Source organism: Excalfactoria chinensis, chromosome Z (assembly GCF_039878825.1).
Source record: "Excalfactoria chinensis isolate bCotChi1 chromosome Z, bCotChi1.hap2, whole genome shotgun sequence".
Lineage (NCBI taxonomy): Eukaryota > Metazoa > Chordata > Aves > Galliformes > Phasianidae > Excalfactoria > Excalfactoria chinensis.
This window is the reverse complement of record NC_092857.1, coordinates 30,794,260-30,810,522: the sequence shown is the minus strand read 5'-3', so window position 1 is coordinate 30,810,522 and position 16,263 is coordinate 30,794,260. Positions and strand designations below refer to the sequence as shown.

The window sequence follows — 16,263 nt, the reverse complement described above, 5'->3', positions numbered from 1 at the left end:
ACCAATCAGATGATGACGGAAAGCACCATTTCACAGTGCTAAGTTTTCTTTAGGTTTGTAGCAATAAGCAGTGAACTTGTGATCTGTCAGAAATTAGTTAGATATAACAGTTTTCTGTGCTTCTTAATAAGAAATCAGTATGGTACGCTTGTTCTCTGCCTTGCTTTTCACAAGTCAGTTTCACATGTATGTAAACTTAGGTACTCTGTATGTTCAGGATGTAGTTATTTTGTGCTGTATGATAAAATAATACTCTAAGTAATGGCAAGTATCTGAAAACCCAAATAACTAGTTTAATCACATAGAAAGTCCTTGTGTGTTCTGTATCTGTCACTGTTTTATCAGTGTGTAGGAAGAATTAGAGGGGTAAATATAAACACGACTGACTTGAGAGTGATTGTTCACTGATTGCTAGGAGTAACACCAACTTAGTTTTGCAGTTCTCTAGAAACAAGTGTAAACTAGTAGTTTATTGCTATTGTTGAAGATCTGTCTAAAAGCAACTAAATCTCTTGCTGTCCAAGTGCGAATAGGCATATGCTTAAAATAGGCTTTGAGGATTTGGGTGTTGTTTTTATTTATGTACTGTCTTAATGTGGCAGCAGTACCCTTTTCTAAAGGTGTATTAAAAAGTAGGTGTTATTTGAATGAGGGCTTTACTTGTATTTATTGTACTGGTAGGTAACACTGTTGCAGAACTTACGTCATAAACAGATAGAAGGTTGGTTAGAACTGGTTTCTAGACTCTGTATGTTAGGGAAAATACTTCTTTTCATTCAATTTTCTTGCTCATTTTTGGTGCATCTGGGTTTAAGTACACAAATCCAGTACATTATCTTTTCATGGCTTTTTTTTTTTTTTAAAGCTTGAGGAATATGGGTAGAGCCATACAGACCTTGGGGAAAAACACTGCTAAGTGGGTAGAGAAGAAAGGAGGCAATGCTTGCTGTCTTTTCAGTTTCTTTTTGTTCCCCCTGTTTCTCCGTCTCCCTCCCCCCCCCCCCCCCCCAGTCTTTTGGTCCAGATATGAGGACTTCTACAGTACACACTTCCTTCCTGTGCTGTCTGAATTGTCACTACCCATCTCTTCTTGCAAAGGGGTGTGTGTGTGTGCAATCCAGTCTGCTACATGGGCATACTTGACACTTTTTGCATGTGGGTGAGCATTTTGCTGCTGGAGAAGGAGGTGCTTAATCTTTCTAGATAATGTTCTCTTAGCTTAGTACAGTGTCTATCTAAAGTAGCCCTTCTGAAAGGTGTTGAAGAAAGCAGGAGGAGAGTAGAAATGGAGGTCAGTAGCATCTATATTGTTTTCCATGAGCCATTACCTCAGAAAGTAAGTATCTGTAACTTTTCAGATAGTTATTTGATGTCAAACAGAGTTGCATCTGGGTTCATAACAAAGCTAAGACTGAAACACTGAAGCATCATCTTTGTCTTAACAGCATGTGAGTTGGTGCACTGAAATCCTAACCTGAAATGCCTTGGGAGTAGAGCAGGGGCTATATAGGCTTTATTTTTCAGTATAAACCAGTATATTTGTCCTCCTTGATTTGTTTTTCATTGTCTAGCTTAGAGAGAATAGTAGTGTGGAAGTGATGACTTTGGCACATGAGAAAAGGAAGGCTAATAGCTTTAGTTAAACAGCTCTAGGGTAGGGGTAGTGTTGTTCAGTGTTTTTGCTTCTTTATTTTTAGTCTATGAACTATATGGGAGAGTACATGAAAAAAATCAGTATTAATGGAGAACAGAACTAGGGTTACTAGCATTACAATAATAAACAGTTTAAAGCTTTTATTAAATTCTGTTAACAGAGTGATGTGTTTCTTTACACACTGAAAAACTGAATTAATGCTGAATTACACTGTGTTCTCAGACTTTGATGGCCAAGTGCATTCAGCTGTGACTGGCTGGTGCATTCAAGTGTTGCTTTCTTCCATGTCTTATACATTTCAGATTCTTTTTCAGTTTGCTCGTTTAACTCTGTTGCTTTTAATTTAGTAACTTCCAGAGACTTCACTCATTAGCTTGGAACTATTTCTTCTGCTTTTATTTGTTCTCTTGCACTACGTTGACAGGATTTAAGGATGCTTAATCTTAAATATTGAGCTAGTTTTAACAAAGAAGCATGTACTCTTCTTGTTTGTTTGCAGATTATTTGGTTTTTAGTTGTTTTGCCTCACAGTAGTTGGTTGAATTAACAGCTGCAATCTTACAATGCAGCATTGGCTGCTTCTTGTGTGGACACTCAACACTTGAGGAAGGAGAGAGGGCTTGTGTATGGTGCCAGTAATGAAAAACGTGGGCCACTGAGGGCGGAAGTTGAGAAAACTGAAGGTGTATATGCAGTAGATTTTGTTATGTTCCTAAGTTGTGTTTCTTTAATGTTTGATGCTTTAATGTTTCTTCTTTGAAAAGGCAATGTAAAATATGTTGTTTTTTCACGGTCATTTTTTTCTGAATCATCTGAAGGGCGTTTTTGGGACCAAAGGACATCTTCCCATACTCTGAAAATAAAGATAAATATGGAAAACCAAACAAAAGAAAGGGTTTTAATGAAGGGCTGTGGGAAATTGACAACAATCCGAAAGTCAAGTTCTCTCATCAACCGGTAAGTTACACAGTCTGCAGCTGTTACTGTACTATTGAATGGAAAGAAAAGCAATGAATGACCTTACTGTAGTGTAATTATTACTGTCACTCAATTATAGGTTTATTTTATTTTTTAATAACAGTTTTTTTCATATAAATGGGGATTTATGCTCAAATAATATATGCATATATAGAATTATACATAATTATAATATATATAATATATATATATTTATATAAAATAAGCTCGTGGCAGATAACAATAACTGTTTCAGAAGAGTTGAAGTTAAGTTTAAAATGCTGCTCAGTCATGGTGAACACTGGGTTTATGTAATTTGGTTGATTAAATTTTTGTAACTCCTTGTTTCTGGCTGCCTTGGTGAATGTCCTAAGCTTAAACAGGAATTTAATTCTACCCATGAAAAGACCCAAAATTCTTTTTAGGAGGTGGAAAAGAATGCAAACCGTGTCTTAATAATTTTATACTGGTCTGCCATCCCTGAACGTTCCATTGACTTTTCCTAGATACAGGGGGTGCTGATCACATGGTGGGGCCTCCAGGTGGTACTTTAGTACTACTTAAAAGGGTAGATGTCTTTATTTGCTGCTCCTATGTGACACACCAGATCACCATTTCTTTAACATTAAAACCCTCCTCCATAGCATGTCCCAGATTACTGTCTCTTTGCTTTAGAAGTTAGATAAGGAGTTGGTAAGCTTCTTAGGTAGTCAGCAGAAAAGGAGATGTGCTCTGGATATACCTGTTCTCTGCTCCTGGATAAAGATGCTATTTCCCTGATCCTGATGAGAAGGAACGTATTACTAAAGGAAGCTTGGGTGTATTTTTTTTTTTTTGCTACTGAAAATTGATTCGTACTGTTTGCTCTTTGCTTTGTAATAATAGACATACTGCCTGAGTAGTTGAGAGAGTTGTAACAACATAAAAATATACAGTTCAGTTGTAGCTCACAACTGATTAATAATCTCTGTGCCAAAAAAAAACAACCCTCGAACAATTCAGCAGCAAGGTCTTCCAGTGTATGTTTTTTTTCTTAGCATATCAGTAACTTCTAGTAAGCTGCACTTGTTTTCCTAACATCTCAGACACTCTTAAATACTTTCCCAATTGGAGACAGGCAAAACATGTTGCCAGCAGGTTTATACATACCAGTTGCTTAGTGTAGCAACTATTCTGTGGAGGTGTTCTTTCTAACGTTTCAGAATCATTTGAATACTTCAATCCAGCTTCTGTGGTAGCTCTTTATTAAACTCCATGTGTTGTGGTCGTGTTCTCTCTAGAGCCACTGGATTGTTGGTTTTTTTTTTGTTTGTTTGTTTTTTTACTATTTTCATCCACTATTTCTTTATTAAAAACAAGTTAATTACACAAGCAGTATTTAAGTTCTGGTCTTGTAAGTGAGCCTTAAAAATGAACTTTCCTGAGAGGTGTCTTAACTCTAAAATTAGATGGATTACAAAGCGGCAGTAGTGACTAATCCAATTATATATTCAGTTTTTACAGAATTAACGGAGTGATGTGGTAGATGAGGTGAAAATTCTGAAGAAAATTTGCCCCTAACTTCAGAAAATACTTCATTTTGTTAGCCTTCCTGTTTTATCCTGTGCTATGTGTTCTTTGAAGCAGATCTCAGTGAGCTCATCTTTTACTTCCAGGCAGTTCAGATGGTGCTGAAAGAGAATACCTGCATGTGGCAGCTGCGTTCTGGAAAAGAAATTGGAAAGCAAAACTGATTAAGGGTTACTTAATCTGACATAAAACCGCCCGTAAGAGCCTACTTTAGGGAGAGTTCTTTGTCAATATTTGATGCTTTCTAGTTAGGCAGTCATGATTCCCCCATTGCATTTATTTTCAGAATGGAATATTGTATCACTGTTAGTTCAGAGAGTCACAGATTAGGTGGAAAAATACCTGGCTTTGTCCATTAATAAAACTGTAGTGATATATGGTGCTTTTTTTCTTCAGTTTTACTTGTTTTCATCTTATGCATTCATACAAGCTTTATTTTTTTCCTTTCTTTACGAAACAATGTACAACTCACAAGGCTGAGGTTTCAGAATTAGTGTATTTCATGTTCTTGTCAGTTCCCTTGGTGTTTTGACTACACTGCAGCTCTCCAGTTGGTGAGGGTGTTGCCTTAGTATCGTATTCTCTAAGCTGGGGAAATGAGTACACAGAGGTTCTTCCTTGTAATAAGAGGATGCTCTTCTGCCTAATAAATAAGAAATAATCTCTGTTGTCACAGTTAGTAACTAAAGGCTTTTTGAGAGTAGTGGCTCTAGACATTTTAGTCTGGGAAGGAAATAGTTTGAGTATTAGATGTAATTATTTGTATGGTTTGCGTAAGACTCCTATGGGAAGTAAGTTGATAAAATGGGGAGGCTTAAAAATCAAGAAGGGCTTTTAAAGCCATAAGCAACAAAACCCTCTCAAGTCAGAGAATTCTGAGCAGTTTAGGTAATTAACATAAGGGTTGTTTTTTTTGTTAGTGATGTGCACAAAGTGAAACAAAGACGTTTGAGAAGAATCCATTAGCTTCCATCTGTGTACTTCCCCATTAACGTTCTCTGGTCCCTTTGGCATATGTTATAGTCAGTCCCTAGAATGAGGCAGTGGAGGTGTAGTTACTTTGCTTTTGCTGCTCCTTGTTTCTTTCTTCACCTCTGGGTGGGCTCCTCCAGGATTGTGGTCCCCTCAAATATGTACCTTTTTCATAGAATCATAGAATTACTCAGGTAGGAAAAGACCTTAAAGATCATCAAGTCCAACCACAGCCTAACAATAGTACCCTAACTCTAACAACTCTCTGCGAAGTCATATCTCCAACTACTACATCTAAACAGCTCTTAAACACATCCAGGGATGGTGACTTTTTACCTCTGTTCAATCAGCTTCTCAGAGGGCTCTCGCCTAGCTGGGAGTATTCCTCATGTGCCTCCATTATTTCCTCAGTACCTCTCCTACTCTGACCTTTCTTCTGCCCCAGTGTCCCTCATGCCCTGCATAGGCATCAGGCCTGTGATCAGGTAACCCCTTCTGCTTTATCTCTCCTGCCCTGCTTGGCCTCTGACCTTGCCATCAATTTCTTTCCATTCTTGGATTCTTACCTCCCTCCTCGAGCCTTATGTCCAGCAGTGCCCTGAGCCCTGTGGTAGGTGCAGCATGGGGTGGCTGTGGGTGCAGAGCTGGAGGAGGCTGAGACAGGCTGAGGACAGCCCCTCAGGATTCTCCAGCAACTCAGGGCACAGACCCACAAACCTGCCCCTATGCCCAAGGTAGTGTGAGAAAGGATCAGTGTAGGGAGCAAGGGATCTTGAAAGTGGAGATAAGTAGTTGACTGAAGATTTGGAGGAAGGGTTACTTAAGTAAACTGTAAAGTGAAAAATTTTTCTAAAGTATTTTGAAGTAGGGCAATAAGTTATTGCTTAATGATATGTTGCAGAAGTCCAAATGAGTAAACATATGTTTCTTAGCTATGTTCTTGGAGACGAATGTACCTTAAGATATTTCCTTTGTCTGCAGGTGATGTACACGTTACTGTTTGGTGTAAAAACAAGCAAACAAAAACATGATTAGAGTTAAGTGAAGGACAGTAGCAGGGAAGACTGTTCTGTTGTCAGCCTATAAATGGGGCGTGAATAGGGAATTATGTCAGGCCTCACAGAACATAAGTTTAGAGGGGAAGTAGTCACATGGACAAATTGGCAAAATTGAGCTTTTATTTTGGATACAAGACAGTATTAAAGTGCCAGTCTTGTCAGCTACTCATAGAGAGAGATTAACTTGCATTTTTTTTTCTTTATCTCTTTTTGGGTATATTTTTTCTTGATAAGTTCATCTGAGAGCTGCATTTTCTGTTTAACTGCCAGAGCTAGCTGGAATGTTCTGAAAGCAGTATTTATATGTAGCAGATGTTGCTTATAACTGCTAGTAAGGGAAGTGGAGGGTGGAAAGAAGCTTGTGGCTTGGGCTGAAGTCCAAAACCACATCCGCAGAGGAGAAATTATTAAAGAGTCAGGGGGGTTCTGCCAGCTTTGTTTGAAGGATATTTAGGAGTGAGAATGCTATCCATAAAGTAATGGAATGAAAAAGAGTAATTTTGACTTCACATCACTTATTTGTGTCTTTGACTTTCATTCTTTAGTCTTTGTAATGCTTTCTTTGCACATATTTTCAGGAGCAGGTTGTTAGCACTTATTCGCTTAGATTTAAAGCTCCTTTTAAAAGCATTTATTGATAGGAGTCTTGGAAGATAAATTTGACTGAAACTTAATTTTTCTTAATTATGTGTGAGAAAAATCTCTGCAGTAGTTTTATCTTTATTGCACCAAAACTTGAGGGTATTATCATGAAAATACAACTGAAGTTGAAATGTAAGGGAAATGAAAAAATTAAATATCCCTGTAGTTCTATTAAGTGTTCCTTACAGTGATGTTTTCCTCAGTAGCTTACAGGTGATAGAACACCTCTCACTGTACTTGTTCTGTAGTCCGGGAAAGGATTTACATTTCAATTATGATTTCTCTATTGAAGTCCCATCCAGCTGTTAACACATCCATCAAAGAAACTATTCAAGAAAGCAATCAAGAGGTTGCAGAGGGAAGTGAAGAAAAATCAGGAGCCAAAAGGAGAAAGCCAGCTATCCCCAAAGTAAGTTACTCAATTTGTCTTTTGTTTTACTAGAAATCTTTTAAGTAGAAACTGTATTGCTAGATTTTAGTTAGAGTGGATAGCTTTACTGCCATAGCTGCCTTGCCTTTGTTTATATTCTTCTCAGTGTATTAGCATATGTATCCTTCAGTGTACCTTGCAGGCATTTTTGCATGCTTTTCGAAATTAATTTATTTTCTGATCGATATTTCAAAATCAGCATACACGTAAATACATAGAGTACTTCTTAAGCATGTGAGATTCAAAACTATCTCCAAGGTATATTTTTACCTTCTTTTCAATGAGGACTGTTTAATATCTTAGTCTGGTGCAACTGTCTCTTCTGTTACAGTGCTTTGTTTTTTTTAAACCTAAGAGAGCACTGGAGTCAGTCTGGGCTAAAGGGCTTTTTCAGTGTATTTGCCTGAATAATTGTGTCAGTTTGAATTATTACACACTTTGAGAATGGATATTGAAGATAATAGTATGTAATAGGTACAAAAGATAAGCTGTGTTGATTGAATGCTGGATCTAGGAAGTGTTGTTTGAAAAAATCAATAGTTTATATAGACAGTGTTTAACTTAGTTGCTTTGTAAAATTAAATCCTTTTGAACAAGATTCTGTTCTTAAGTATACTGTATTTGTACTAATTAAAATGCCTTTATACCTGAAATGTTTTTAGTTTACTGCTGCTGTACATAGTCCATATTTTGAGATGAATCTTCCTATCTTACCATGCATTTAATGATAATGACACATGATAAAACCATATCACATAGTTTTTAACTTTCTGCTCTTGAGTATTTTGTGTAATTCATGTCCTTTCTCTGTAAGAAGGTTACACGTTGTCTCTTAGTTTTCTTAGACTAGAATCCTAAAATGATAAAAACTGAGAAGCAGATGAAGCTGATAAGTTTATGGTGTCTCAGTTATTTCTAGCTTGCTTCTGAGCATTGCTACACTATGGTGCAATCAGCGCTTTTAACTGACAGACCCTTTCATAAAGGCTTACTTTATTCTAATAGTTTGCCAAGATTTAGTGCAGTTCTTCTGCAGGTGTTTGCAGCTGCCCTCTAGTATTGATTCAGAGTTGAAACTGATAACTTTTCAATATGCCTAATGATACATAGTATATTCCTTGAGAAAGACTCATGTCTAGGAGCCCTAAGCTTGTTTTCCAAGAAAGGGAAAAAGACCTTTTGAGGTTAGTAAATGAGCAAAATATTACTGTGCTTTTACTATCATGTCAATTGTACTACTCAGCTTGATGTTAGCTGCAAACTCGCTGAGGGTGCACTCAATCCTCCTGACAATGTCATCTACAAAGATGTTAAATAGCAGCACTCACCACCAGTCTCTGATTGGACACTGAGCTGTTGGCTACAACTCTTGAGTGCAACAGTCCAACCAATTCCTTACCCACTGAGTAATTCATCCGTCAAATAGATTTTTTTTCTCCAGATTTAATGACCAGAATGTCATACAGGACAGTGTCAAATACTTTGGACAAGAACAGGTGAAGGTGATGTTCGTTGCTCTTCTTTTATCCACTGAAACTGCAACTCCATTTTAAAAGGTCCCCAGCTTTGTCAGGCATGGCATGTCCTTGGTGAAAGCCATGTTGGTTACCACCAATCACCTCATCTTTGTTTTCCACGTGCCATAATAGGGCCTTCAGGAGGATCTGCTTAGTGATACTGCCAGGCACAGTCAGTGAGACTGACATATATGTGGTTCCTTGGATCTTCTTTTTTTCCTCTTCTTGAAAATGGGGGTTATGTTTCCCCTTTTTCAGTCAGTGGGAACTTCACCAGTCTGCCATGACCTTTCAAATATGATGGATAGCAGCTTGGCAACTTCATCTGCCTTTCCCTCAGAGCCTGTGGATGGATCTTGTTGGGCCCCATGGACTTGTGCAGCACAAGTTCTTTGGATGTTCTCAAACATGATTTTCACTTACAGCAGGTAGATCTTCCTTCTCCAAGTTCTTGCCATTACTTTCTGCAGTGTGGGTGGTGTGGCTAGAGCCCTTGCTGCTGAAGACCAAGGCAATTTAATACTAGCAAATTTTGAAGAAATGTTATTTATTTCTTGTAACTGCAGTTCAGAAACACTTTCCAATATGTAATTTCCTGGTAATATTAGTAAACCAACTGCTCTTTGTTTCTTATGAACGCACACTGCTGGTAAAAGCATTTGCTACTGCAAAAGGGAAAGCTTAAACCTTTTCTTGTACTGAACTGATTCATCACTGTGCTTCGCTGTCAATGTATTCAGCAAGTAGCTTGTGCTACTGGGGATGGCAGTGGCTTTATGCATCGTGTTTCTACTGAGAAGTGCTTCCTGTGTGTTCTGAGCAGATACTTTGACATAGAAAGAATAGGTATAGCCCGTTGAACACTAAAAAAAGTCCTGATGGGATAGATTCATGCAATCAGTTTTGATCAATTTAAGGCAAAATATGAGCAGACTTATTCTTTTCCTTCTGATATTAATGTAACTATATCTCGTTTTTAATCACAGAACTCTGGTTCTTATGGTTTTAGTGTACAGTGATAGAGGAGTTGTAATCTAAAAAAGAACAAGTGAACTAGAACAGAACAGTCCTCAGTGATATTACATGTTTTTAAGTAATCATCAGTATTGCATGATAGCCTGAGCTGCTCTGTTCAATTTTGAAGTTTTAAGAGCTGTTGCTGCTATTAAAGTAAATAATGCAACAGGTGGGGCAAGTCAAGAAGATGAACTGAAGTTAGGAAAAAAAAACCACCAAACATGTAAATATCAACACTTTCTTGCAGCCTACAAGTGAATAACTACAAACTTTGTGTTCAAACCGAACTGCTCATCTTAAAATGCCAGTTTTCACTTTAAACAAGAAAAAAGAAGAAATGACATGAAAGGCATGTAGTAGATGACTTTATCACTAGTAATTGTCTGAAATAAGATAAATACCTTGCACGTGGTCTATTTCATAGAATCATAAGGTTGGAAAGTACCTGTAAGATCATGACTACGTGAAGTAGGGTTTGGACTCTGTCCAGCGTGGTGCGTGATTCTTCTTTGTTTATCTGTGCAGCAAAACTGATCCAAATGAATCTTGAATTCATTTTATTATTATTATAAGAAACATCATTGTGACTGTGTTATTTATATCTGGAATTCACTTGGATGGTGTGAGCAGTTAGAAATACTCTTGTAATGGTAATACAGTGAAGTAGTACAGTTACCACAACTACCACAAGTAGTATGTTAACACGGACATAAAGTGGTCTTGAAGACACGGTGGTTTGCAGTATATGAAAGTGGTCCTGCCGTTAGTTTCACTGCATATGTAAGAAAGCATGTCTACAGACTGAGAGCAGCATGGTGGTTATTGGTATGGTCTCATTTAACTTTTTCTTACTTTTTCATATGTTTTTGACTCTGTATTGATTCTGTTTGCAGTTATCCCCTAAAGGGGATAACAACTTGCCTGCAGAAGCTGAAGCAGAAGAAAAGGAGATGCATACTACAAAGGAAGATGATATACCTTCTGAGAAAAACAGCAAAGAAGTATGTGAAAGCTTCTACTGTGTACCAAAGAACATTTTAATATTGCATCAGTTAATAGAGAAATATTATGTGCTGCAAAGCTACAGCTACTGCTTGCATGGCAGACTCAGTTTGATATGTAAAACTTATTGTGTGTTCACTCTCATTGAAATTAGCAGGAATAGAAGCTTTCATCAGGCAGACAAACCAGATTGAAGTTCACTACATTCAGTTTAAAAATTGGGGGAGCAGTGCTTTCATCACTCTGTGTTGCAAATGCAACTCTTTTTTTTTTTTAAGGACTAGATAAAAGAGATTAGATGTTAAATTATATTTTAAGTAAAGGTTTGTAATTATGTTATAGCCTATCTTTTTTTCTTACCTTTCACTAGGAAACCTTGGTTTCCTAATATAATATAATGATATTCAAAAGCAGGAAGTATCTATATGATCACTTTTGTGTAAATTATATCCTCTTTTTCATCGTGGGAAGAAATAAAACAAACTAGAAACGTGTTTTTGTTTGTGGGAAGGATCCCAGAAACTTAAAAACATATCAGATATATTCTTTTCCTAAATTCTTAGTGCCGTTTTTAATTTTTCACAGGGTGTTGTGAAAACAAGTGATGCGTCTATTCCCAAAGTTGCTAGAAGAGGAAGAAAAAGAAAGGTAGCAGTATACTTAATTATTTCACCTTACTGGAATTTTGGGGTGGGGTGATAACAGCTATCGTTTTCTTTGGTGGCAAATTATGCATAAGTTACTCGACTTAACTCTTCCACCCCTTCCAAATATAGATAAAAGATTTGCAGGAATTACCATTCTCCTGAGAGAACGTTTTATGTTTTTATTTGAGCTCAGTAAGTAAAGTAAGGAGTTTTCTTTTTTCGCACGTAGTCCAGTGTAAGCGAGAACAGTTGAGATAAAAGAAAGAACAGTTGAGGTAAAAGAATGTGCTTTGAAGCTCTAAAGGAAAAAGGAAAAACAGCCTTCACACTGAACCAGCACCTGAAAACTTCTACTCTTTTCCTGAGATTCTGTTTGTGCTCTCTTCTGGGAAGAAATAGTCACTATGAAAGAAGTTGTTCCACCTTTTGTCTTACTGTCTTCCACCATTGGTGTTAATTGGATGTACAGAAAGCTAGATTAAAATGAAGCAAAGTTTAACTTTAATTTCGAACTACTTCTTCTTAAGTTGATACATTAATGCTGACAGCAGTTTACTTGTGTCCTTGGTGTGTTTGCCACAAATGAGTAGTATACTATTATTGGCTTCATGGAAGTTGCACATTTATGTATTCTTACGGAAGCATCTTAAGTGAAATTAATTTTGAAGTTTTTAAAGAACACATTATCTGAAAAAAAGAAAACAAACAAAAAAAACCCAATAGTAAATCTGAAATAAAATTCAAGAAAACTTCTATTCTGAGCAGCAGGGAATTGAAAATATGTGTAAGAGTGCATATAGCTGATAACTGTAAATGGGAGAGAAGCTTCTCAGATGACACCAGAACAGATCTTGTGCTTTACTTCTTATAGTGTGCTCAAATCATGGCTGTAGTGTTGTTTTTTTTTCTTTTCTTTTTCTTAGTTTTATTTAGCATAGCTGTTTTTTGTTTGTGTCATGAGGCATTTCAGGACCAAGATGGCTTCTTCTGTCATCCTTAACAGCTTGAGTTGACAGATTTGTGTTTGGTGCGTGCTGTGTGTGGTAGGGGCATTAACCAAAAACTTGTGTTACCGCCAGACATTGCTGAATCAGAATGATTAAGGTTCAAAGGGGTTTCTGGATCCACCTGAACCAACACCTCCTCTCAAGCAGGGGCACCCAGAGCAGGTTGCTCAAGGTCATGTCCAGGCAGCTCTTAAAGATCTCCAAGGAGGAGACCCTATGGCCTATAGCAACCTGTGCCAGTGCTTGGTTACCTGCACAGCACAGAGGCATTTCCTGTGACAAAACCTCCTGTGTTCCTTTTTGTGTTTGTTGCTTCTTTCCCAGCACTGGACACAACTGGAAAGAGTCTTTCCTCCTTGCACTTTCCCTTCAGGCATTGATAGGTTTTGATAAAGTGACCTTTGAGCCTTTTGTTCTCCAGGCAGAGTCCCAACTCTTAGCCTCTTCTCACAGGAGTGTTCTGGTCTCTTGATTGTCTTGGTAGGTCTCCAGTGGACCCTTTCTGTTATGGTCTGTGTTCCTCACTTTCAATTCTGGGCAACCCAGTACAGTATTAAAGGTGTGTCTTCACAAACTCTAGATAGAACAGAAGGATTCATGTCTCTTGACTATTAGCTTTCTTAGCTGCAAGGGCAGATTGACTTGTATTTAACTTAGAGTCCTTAGGACCCACAAGTTCTTATCTGCAGAGCTGCTTTCCAGCTGAGTGGCTCCAGTTCCTGGAGTTGTTCTTCCTCATATGCAGGAGTTTTCTCCTTGTTGGACCTCTTCAGCCTGTAGAGGCCCCTCAGGATGAGCTGTATGGCCTCACCGCAGTTTTGTCTCGTCTGTGAATTTACTGAAGATGTGTTCTGATCATTACAGGCTGGCACTGAGTCTTTGCACTGCTGACCACTACCCTCTGGGCTTAATCATTCAGATAGTTTTCAGAAATCCACCTCACTATCTGCTCATCCAGCCTGTGCTTTGACAGTTTCTTTTGTGCTATGCAGAATCATAGTCCTTACAGAAGTTTAGGAGGGAAGACAATACCCGCTACTCTCCTCTTGCCCATCAGTGATGCCATAGAAGCTTACTGAGTTGGTCTGGCATGACTTCCGAAAGTCTCTTTTTACCTACTGATGATTTGTTTCCCCTTTATGAGTCTGTTCAGTCACTTTCCCAGGGAAGATGCTGAGGCTGACCAGCCTGGGACCTACTTCGTTACGAAGATAAAAGCAATGTTTGATTTCCTCGGGTGCCACAATTAGGCAAGGATTATAGAAGAGTGGCTTTGCAGTCACATCTACCAGCTCCCTCAGTACTTAAGCTTGAATGCCATTGCAACCCATGGATTTGCAAGTGTCCAGTTTGCTCAGATCCTCATCCATAAAACGTCTGTCTGTCTTGCTCTGGTCTTTCAGTTTGGCCTCTGGGACCTTGGATCTCTGAAGGCTAATCTTGCTTGTGGAGACTGAGGCAAAGAAGAGATTCAGTTAGTACCTCGGCCTTTTCACTTTCCCCAGTAACCAAGATCTCCCTTTTCCTTCAGCAGAGGTGCCACATCTTCCCCAGTCTTTCTTTTGTCATTTACATACTTTAAGAAACCCTTTCTGTTACCCTCTTCATATCTTTGGTGAGATCAGATTCTCTCTGGGCTTTAGCTTTCTTAACTTGATCCCTGGCTATTACGATAATGTCTCTGTTCCTCCCAGGCTATCTGTCCTTGCTTCTACATTCTTTCTATTTGTGTTGATTTTGGCCAGGAGATCCTTGTTCGTTCATGCGGGCCTCCTTGCATTTTTACCTGAATTCCTTCATTGGGATGTATTGCTGTGGAGCTTAAACAGAAAAATGTAGTATTTCAAGGGATGTGGTGCAGGCTTGTAGTTCATTGGCTGTGCACTGATTCAGCCTGGAATGTTTACTGTCTCCAATTATTACTGCATCCAAGTAGAATCTAAATGTATTTGCTGCTATCTGATGTACCTGCATCCAGGACACTAAAACCTTGAGAGTATTTTCTCCTTTTAGATTTTATTAAGATTCTTTTTATCTGCTTAATAAAATGCCTCTGAGGGAGATGCTCGTGCATTCCTTAAGATATTCTTTTGTCATAAGTTCTCGCCCTGTTTACAGCCCAGCCTCTCTAAGATGGCTGTATTAATGAAGTTCATCATTTCTTGTTAGTTCAGTTTAGCTTATTTTTTCCATTGCAGATAACTAGCTACTGAGCAGGTATTTGAGAAGCTTTACCTACTTTCATGATGCTGTGATGTGTCTGAGAGATTATACCACTTAGAAGAATAATATTTGTGTATAGGGCAAAATGAATTTCCATCCTTAAAACTGGGCAGCTGGGTTTAGAAAGCCATTGCCAATTTAAGTAGTCTTATAATTCTTACACTTTTGAAACTCGGGTATTGGGTTTTTTCTTTATTTTCTGAAGATAAATAGGCTGATACAGGCATCAGAAACATTACTGTATGGGGTAGTCATGGAATGGAGAACATGAAGCAAATGATCAATCAAGTATCATCTGTTACAAAATTGATTTTTTTTTTTAATTTAGAAAAAATAGAATAATGAATGCATTTTAAAAACTGTTGTCTGAGAAAGTAGTTGAGAAATCGGTGCTCTGTGTTTTTCACTTGAGAATATTATTCTTTAAATTAGGCTGAAAAACAAGTTGAAGCTGAGGAAGCAGCAGTAGTGGCAACAGCAGCAGTGGTATCAGCAGCAGCAACTCCTGTGACGGTATCTCCAAAAGTAAGCCCCAAAAGAGGAAGACCAGCAGGTAACCAGAAAAGAATAATTTAATATTTTGTCCCACTGAAATAGCTTAAGGTAATTAGAGAGGGTTTACTGTATCTTTCCTGTGAACTACTACAGATTATAGATGCAGTCAATTGTAAAGAGAAAATATATCTCAAACTTAAGAATTTAGGACATAAATGGATTTGAATTATTAGTGTTGGTACTCTGAATAAGGCTTGCTGTTTCAGGGTAGAAGGATCACCTTCAGAAAGACATTCTTCATACAACACTGATAAAAATAGACTGTTCAGTAAGAGTCCTCTGTACACTGTTGATTTATAGAGGTTTCTGTATGGAGAGAATGCTGTAGGATGCTTAAATTATTGTTACAACATCCTTGAAGCACAAGTAAGAGAACTGGGGGAATATTGTGCCAGTAGGTGGAGCTGAGAGAATAATAATAGCAAGCAAAGAGCAGGAGAGACTTGTTTAATTAAATGCATAAATCAGTCTGTGTAGGTTGACAGAAAAAGAAAATGAAAATTCAGCTACTTTATTTTAAACTGTGTAATTTGAAAAAAATTACTTAAAATTCTACTGTTCTTGTTTTTTGTTTTACTTTCAAGGTAGCAATGATCTAATTTATCGGAATTTCTTTGGTGAGCTTGTAGATACTCTTGAACTGATAATAGCACAGTTCTTGCAGCAACACATTGCCTGAGTGTCTAGTCTGGGAAACAAATAATAGTTTATACTCATCTGTATTTACTGACAGCATAAAAATAGCTTACAAGGAAGTGCAACCACAGTTAAACTGACTTAATTGCATTCATCTTGGAAGCTATGAAGAAATTAAGTATCACTCCAGTCCACAATTTCATTATATTACTAAATCCGTATTTTAAATATTTGCATGTGTTTTTGTTTGGAAACATACTGTTTCTACTGCCTACTGTCTTAAGAGCAGGAATCTTTAAGAGATGCTTTTGACACTTGTATAAAATACCTTATCACAAGATGTACTAGGAAGCATTTTCAAATGTTGATATGGTGCA

The 16,263-nt window shown here is 37.7% G+C and overlaps 1 protein-coding gene across 3 annotated transcripts in view; it reads left to right on the top strand.

Moving 5' to 3' along the window:
- PSIP1 (PC4 and SRSF1 interacting protein 1) overlaps positions 1-16,263 on the top strand; it is a 36,972-nt gene that overhangs the window by 3,649 nt on the left and 17,060 nt on the right. For all 3 annotated transcript variants that reach the window (XM_072359692.1, XM_072359690.1, XM_072359691.1), the window contains 5 exons: positions 2,473-2,611; positions 7,145-7,261; positions 10,710-10,817; positions 11,404-11,466; positions 15,128-15,248. In XM_072359692.1, coding sequence (XP_072215793.1) covers positions 2,473-2,611; positions 7,145-7,261; positions 10,710-10,817; positions 11,404-11,466; positions 15,128-15,248 — 548 coding nt within the window. The remainder of the gene's footprint in view (positions 1-2,472; positions 2,612-7,144; positions 7,262-10,709; positions 10,818-11,403; positions 11,467-15,127; positions 15,249-16,263) is intronic.